The sequence below is a fragment of the Melitaea cinxia genome, chromosome 5, assembly GCF_905220565.1.
Source record: "Melitaea cinxia chromosome 5, ilMelCinx1.1, whole genome shotgun sequence".
Lineage (NCBI taxonomy): Eukaryota > Metazoa > Arthropoda > Insecta > Lepidoptera > Nymphalidae > Melitaea > Melitaea cinxia.
In genome coordinates, this window is record NC_059398.1 from 1,889,159 (window position 1) to 1,896,714 (window position 7,556).

Below are 7,556 nucleotides of genomic sequence, written 5' to 3' on the forward strand. Positions count from 1 at the left end.
TATAGGGCGTAAACATCCGCTAAGAACTGATTTTATGAAAACCGACTCTTAAGGGAATAAAACGGGGGTCGGAAGTTTGTATGAATGTAGTTTTTGAAGTAAGAGACTTGAAATTTAAAATATATGCTCTATAGATGGTGAGGAGGGATATTCCGTCGCTAAGGGGGTTTAATTGGGGTTGATAGTTTGTATGAAACATATACAGCAGCTATAAGTTCGCCTGATAGGTTATTTATCCTGCAGCCTGAAAATAAAACTATGTGGTGTATAGAGAGGTTTTTATAAAAATAACTATTAAATTATACTAAATTGTGCCTTTTAAAAAGTTACTCAGTTTGATAAGCATTTCAAGTGACTGAAATAAAAAAATAATTTGCGTTAAACATCTTAATAGTAATACATATCTTCATAACCACGAGGACGTAATCGCAGGCAACAGTTAGTGTATTATAAACAAAGTCCCCAAAAGTGTATGTGATCGATTCGCTCAAAATTTACTGAACGGATTTTCATGCGGTTTCACCATTGTAGAGGGCTCCACCATTGGCAAGAGGAAGGTTTACGGAACGGCTAAGCCAATTTTGATGAGAGTTTCACTGGAAGTTTGCCGGCAAAACTTTGTGACACACTAATTTCAACGCGGGCGAAGCCGCGGGCACAGCTAGTTATATTATAAAGCTGACAGTGTGTTATAGTCTGATTTAAATGTAAAAATTTCTGCCGTTTAATAGGTATTTCAGGATTAATAATTTAAGAAATATTACAGCTGGAGGCTATAAAACATCATGGTATGAAATATGTATGGACCGTAAGTTGTCAATATATAATAGATAAGTCCATATATTCTTATTCCTGAAAATGAAGTGGTTAATTACTCAATTTTGGTTTAACGTACATATGTAGCCTTCAAGGTTAAAGAAAATACACTTACCTACTCTTTTATATCATATATATTAATACGCTAAGGTTTAAAATGTTTGGCTCCCCTTTTAGAAAAAACCTCACAATTACCCCATATAAATTATATATCATTTTATAGATAATTGCTTGCTCTACCGGCAAACAACAAAAAAAAAATTATTATTACTTTTGTTTTTGTAAATTAATTATCCAAATTATGTACTTCTTCTTCTGATCAAAATGGCTTTCAATAGTGCCAAATGAGCACAGATGATTTCGCCAAGGTCACGTAGAATGTAGAATACCAAAATTATGTATATCCAAATTATATATATGACGGCTTTAATTTTGAAACAGCGTCAATATGATTGACGGTCGGTAATTTATTTGTCCAATTTCAAATCAACTTACGTATAATTTTTTTTTTTTTTTTTTTAATTTTTGTAAAGTGATTATTATTATACTTATTTAGCGCGAATTTACACGGATATGGCTAGTATATTTATATTATTACATATTATTTAAAAAATATTAAACAATAAGGTCATTCAAGTTGCATTATACATATATTTTTTTCTAAAAATGTTCTCTGACAAAACAATAAATGACGTTTAAGAAGTTAAAATTTGAGCTGTGTAATCACTATCTCTTATTTTCGAAAGCTTCTTTACATTCAATATGCGTTCAAAATAAAATGGTCGCGAAAAGTTACAATACAGTTTTTATTTATCGACATTTTATAGTGTCACAAACAGATTTCCATTAAATGGATTGCCTTCACTTGCCCGATTGGTCGAAAGCTCCACACAATTTACTAATTTTGAACAAGTATTTTTTTGCGTCTTCATTTGCTTGAGTAATTTGTATTTCGCTCCCAATGTTTCAATTTGAACCATTTACAAAATGGATTTTTGACAGAATTATCTATTCCATTATGCTGATTGAATAGATTTCGATGATGGAAGACGAAAAACGCAATAAACTCAGTAATATTACAAATAAGCGCCCTTCATCATTACAGCCTATACAGCCCACTGCTGGACATAGGCCTCCACAAGTTTACGCCAAAATTAACGTGAACTCATGTGTTTTGCCCATAGTCACCACGCTGAGCAGGCGGGTTGGTGACCGCAGTACTGGCTTTGTCGCACCGAAGACGCTGCTGCCCGTCTTCGGCCTGTGTATTTCAAAGCCAGCAGTTGGATGGTTATCCCGCCACCCACGGGAAGAGAGGGGGTGGCTACATTCTTGAGTACCGTAGCCACACAGTACAAAAGCGTTCTTAGCATCGACTTTAAGGCTGATTTTAATTGCAGGCTTATTCCTTCCTAAACCTAAATATATTTTTCAAACAACACTAATACTTTCTGAAATCAAAGCAATTTTCCATTTATATACACATATAAAATAACTAAATCATCATTGTTTGATATAGCTTTTCCATCCAATATTGATCTGTCTTCTACCACTTATGTGGACGGTCTCAAAATATGTACCTATATCTCCCTAAGTTTCAAACCTACTGGACACTAAGGTACTAAAAGTTGAATTTTAGCAATAACTTAAAACAGTTATAAAAGAGTACTGAAACGTGCTGGTACAGTTTGTCCTTTATGAGGTACCCGTAGGACGAACTTTTAAAGCCTCGGTGCCGTATCTTGCATAATTTAGCGTGTATACTTTGTCAACTTAGTACGAAGTTGGCTCGTACGCTAGGTGTTGTTTGGTGCATCCTTTGTTTGTAGATATTCCAGCGTTATTGCGGATTTTGATGTCGCCACGTTGCACATTCGCTGTTGAAAGAGCTTGTTTTTATATACCAATTTTATCTTTAAAAGTGTCTAGAATATTCTCTGCTACAAAGTCGCATTTTGTCAGGATTGTAAAAAATTGGTTACTTAGTTTAAATAATGGGTTTGTTGAGCCTAAATTTCTTTTTTAATTAATAGCGTTAGAGAAAACGATTGAAATTAGTTTGTCTCAATTTTATTGTAATTTTTATGAAGTAAAACCTCTTTAGAATCGTTGTGATTTGAAACTCGATGACAAGAAAGGCGTCATGATAAAGAAACAAACATATAAATCTATAGATGAGAATGAGATAGAATAAATTACACAATATTTTATATTCTTGGTGAAAAATAAACAATAGTAAAAAAAAAACGCTTTTATAAATAAATCAAACAAATAAGGAATAATCTTATCAAATTAGTGTATTGTCATTGGTCTTCGATAAGTCTACTAAATTGAAATTAAATCTGAACGTTTGAAGTGTGTCAAAATAAAGATACAAACATACAGGTGAAGCTAATAAAAAGCGTGTAATTCTCTCGTAGGCTACTTGACAAAAGTTTCGATTCTGCCGTGCGTGAAACGCTTACCCACACTTTTTTCTATTTGTGATTTTTCATTTAATAATATTGTGTAATAGAATAATTACAACTTATTTTATAAGATACATGCTACATATTTCATTTAATACCAATATTATTTGAACGAAAATTTTTAATTACTGTTTCAGATATATAATTATACAGAAAATAATACGGTCAAGAACGGTATGGACAAGAAAATGATAGGTTAACGAAATTCTACTAAAAGTTTTCAGTGTAACTATTTGTGTTATTATTTCGTCGATATATTTTTTAAATTACTAGACGAATGTTTTTAAGGATAGAGACCTTTTTTTTTGTTATTTTAATCAAATATCATTCGCATTATTATTATTTCTTTGATAATTTATCTGTGTATATATACTTATATCACGATCAATTCAGCCTGTAACATCCCACTGCTGGGCATTGGAGGCCTCTTTCTCCATCTAGGAGAAGGATCAGAGCTTAATCCACCAAGCTGCTCTACTACGGGTTGGTTTATATATTGCCTATTATGAGTATCAATTGCTATCAGTCGTACATGATAACAACCGGTACCGTCAGCGTTACGTGCTTTCCGAGGCACGGTGGGGAGACCCACAAGAACTAACAACCAGACCGGAAATAGATATTTGTATAAACAGAAATATCTACTCCGATCGAACCCACGACCGTTGGTGTTTAGGTGCCGCCGACACGGCACACTCGCCCTTACACCAGAGCGGTTGTCATAAAGGCAGACAGATTATCATTACTATTGTTTGTGTTTTACTAGTTTTTATATCTACTAAAAATTAATTTATATCGGGGCTTAATTTTGTTCAAATAAGTTGTTGCTAGTAATTAATTTTTGTCTGACGAAAAGTATAACTTATTACTTATACTGCATTATTTTAACTTATTATTACATTTTTAAATAAATGTATGAAAAATACGAACAAAAATATTTAAAAACTGTAGTCCCCCGGCGACAGGTTGAGGCTCAGGCCGCTAGTATCTCAACTGAGGTAGGGCACAGCAGGAAATTTCCTGCTCAAAATATGGAGCAGCCCGACTGGTGTAGTACCTCGACCTTACAGAAGATCGCAGCTTATTTAGCTGCGATCTTCTGTAAGGTGTGTATGTTATTTTCAAGCAGTGTTGTGTTCCTGTTGGTAAGTAAGGTAACCAGAGGGGAATCAGGGGGGAATAGGGGATAAGGTCGGCAACGCGTTTGCGGTGCTTCTGGTGTTGCAGGCTATAAGCTACGGTAACCGCTTACGGTCGGGTGAGACGTACGTTTTTTGCCGGCTTAGTTACATAAAATATATATATATATATATATAGTAGTCAAGGCTTCAGGCTAAGGAACCCCCTCATAATGCGGGCCATCTCAAAAAACACTGCCGTTTGAGTCCGACCCTTGATCCAACAGCCAAGCAAGAGTTTTTCAAGGTGTTGGTTGAAACTTTTCGCTAATAAACCAACCGACACAACAATGGCAACAATTATTGTACATTCTACATTCCACATGGTCGTAATCTCGTGGGCAAGGTCTAAATATTTATTTTCTCACGTGGAATTGTAATGTCAACAATAATTTCGTATCAACAGTAATATCTTCCATCCAATCATCATTTTCTTCAATCGTTCCTTTACTAGTTGTTGTTTCATGGCTCCGTCATCAACGCCCAATGCCTATGACATTCCAAGATATTTGTAGGTTTTCCTCCGTTGAGTGATAAGAGACAAAAAGTTGTTTAATTGTAAATTGTTGTTTATAATACCCCGTTTGATCCTTATCGGTTCGGTCGATCCGGAAACATTGACACCGCCAAGATGATGAAGGAACGTGTTCCACTGCCCCACACATGAGCCTAGAATATAAAGATTTTATAGAATTCATGGTATTTATAAGCAATGTATGTGGCACTGAATCATATGCCTTCTTGTAATCAATCCAAGCAGTCAGTTTTTTCTGGTTTCGACGTGTTGGCAAACGTCATGCCTACGAAGAAAACTTCCTTAGTACAACGGCTTACATCCATTCTAAATCGTAGCCAAAATATTATTTGTCCTTTTATGTTTCATAATTTTAGGAGCAAGAACGAACGTAAGCACTTTATAGATGTTAAGCAAGTAATGTAGTAGTTTTCTTGGATCAGCGGTACATCTCGATTTTTATAACAGGAATGTGGACCTAGTTGTCAAAAGTACAGGAAGTGAATCAGGCATCTTGAAATAGGTTGCTAAGATGCGGTGTGAACTACGAAACCATTTAAGCGTTTAATTTTTCATTGAACGATACGCAATGAGGTAAATTCGCCTACCTGTTGCCTCAAGTACCCATTGGCATGCAATCATTTATTTTTTGAGTCCATCTCATGTGGCGCACGGCACCACCGGCAGCGGGATTCTTGTGGGAGCGTGTTGCCCCTGAACCTCCAAGCAAAGTGGTGGTGGGCATATGACTCGTCAACACTTAGATCTTGACGCAGACGAGTCAGCATCGTTAGCATCTGATTCTGATGTAGATGGCGGTGTTTGATATTTATTCATTGTTGGTCGTTCTCTGACTTTATTTATTTTATCGCATCATTTAAGTTTACAGGTGCCAGTTTTTTCGATTTAAATTAACATTGTTATTTGTTATAAATAGCTACTCAAATGTTCTAAAAAAATCAAATAATTAGTATTTTTAATAAGGTTTCGTTGACTTTTTACGATAATTCATTTGACAAGTCAAGCTTTTTTAATTGGAAAATAAACAAACTGGTCTAATAAAAGATAACTTTTTTTAATACCTTATTAAATAGTTAAATTAAACTAACAATTTTTTGACAAATTGTCAATAAATGGGCCTAAAATTACATGAATCGAATCGGATATAATACAATCTCGTAAATTTTTTTAAAATTTCAAACTGCATTCGAATTATTAGTCCCTTCTTTACATTTCACGAAATTCAGTTCAGAAATCAGAGACCAATTCGTATCAGTAAGTGCATTTTGAGAATCGGAGCTGAAGCCCGGTCGAATCAGAAACTTAAATCTGATAAAAGGTAGTCTTATTTAAATTTCCGTTTGGAAGTAAAGAGAGAATACTATTGGAACATTTTTCGATAGAACTTTCTTAATCCGTCTCGGTTGAAAGTATTTTATAATGTTGTCTCTAATACATTTCTTTTAAGGTATATTTTATGTTACCACCTTTTTATATGTACGTTATGTATTCGATAAAAATCTGTGTTAAAAATAAAAGTTTATATAAATGTATTGATGATATGGTATCAATCTTTGGATAACTTTCTTGACCTTCATATAAATGATTTTCCTTATTTTTATAAAATACATCCTAATGTTTTCATTAAATATTTAATATTTTTGTCTTGTGCTAAAACAATAGATCGCTAAATAAATTTAACAAAATACAGTATAACATTTTTTTAACCATTACACCCCAACTCATTTGTGTACCGGTACTGATATTTTTTTCACTTGCGTTCACACACTGAACGACATAGTCCATAACATCATTTTAGCTGGCAAACATTTTGGACCTGTTTTATCGGTTTCAAATAAAATTTTATCCAACACATAAGTTACTCATCAGATTTATAAGTGGGACGTAAAACATGGTGTTAGGGTTTGTTTTGCCTCAACTAATAAACGACAACATTTGGATTTACACGCCTTGAATATAAATAGAAATATTTGAGTGGTAAGATAAAAAAAGAAAATCAGATTACCTTATCAGCAACCGATGAAATCAAAAATTATTAATTCATCTTTTATTTATTTATTTGCTTATTAAGGATAACCATCAGATGATTCAATATAAATGTTTTAATATATAAACATTTTTGAATATCATATCAAAAATTGACCGCTCCAGCGGGATTCGAACCCGCGTCTCCGACTGACCGTGTCGGCGCTCTAGCCAATTAAGCTATGGAACGATGTACCCGCTAGAGCGAAATTTTTTGATATGATGATTTTTATTTTCGGTTTAAGCGAACCGTGGCGCCGTCTATAGTGAGTTCTTTACAGAGACCCGTAACTATTCAAAGTTTCATATTACAATGAAAATCTTTGACAGGAGACGACACCATGCTATTATTAATACCTACGATTTTATTTTTTAACACAAAAATAAAATCGTGTTTTAATATATAACAAGTTTAGTTAAAAATGGTTATTGTACTACTTTTTATAGGCAGTCACTACTTGCTACTATTCAGTGGAAATTAAAATTAATCAAAAAAATCATAATAAAATTCGTTTATGAGGAAAATAGAAAACA

At 33.7% G+C, this 7,556-nt stretch overlaps 1 protein-coding gene across 1 annotated transcript in view; it reads right to left on the reverse strand.

Annotated features, from left to right (window-relative positions):
- The window catches only part of LOC123653634 (peroxisomal acyl-coenzyme A oxidase 3-like), a 46,132-nt gene extending 40,411 nt beyond the window's left edge, over positions 1-5,721 (reverse strand). Inside the window, exon 1 of the mRNA XM_045589628.1 lies at positions 5,601-5,721. Within this exon, the coding sequence (XP_045445584.1) occupies positions 5,601-5,721 (121 nt within the window). The remainder of the gene's footprint in view (positions 1-5,600) is intronic.
- Positions 5,722-7,556: the final 1,835 nt, after the last annotated feature.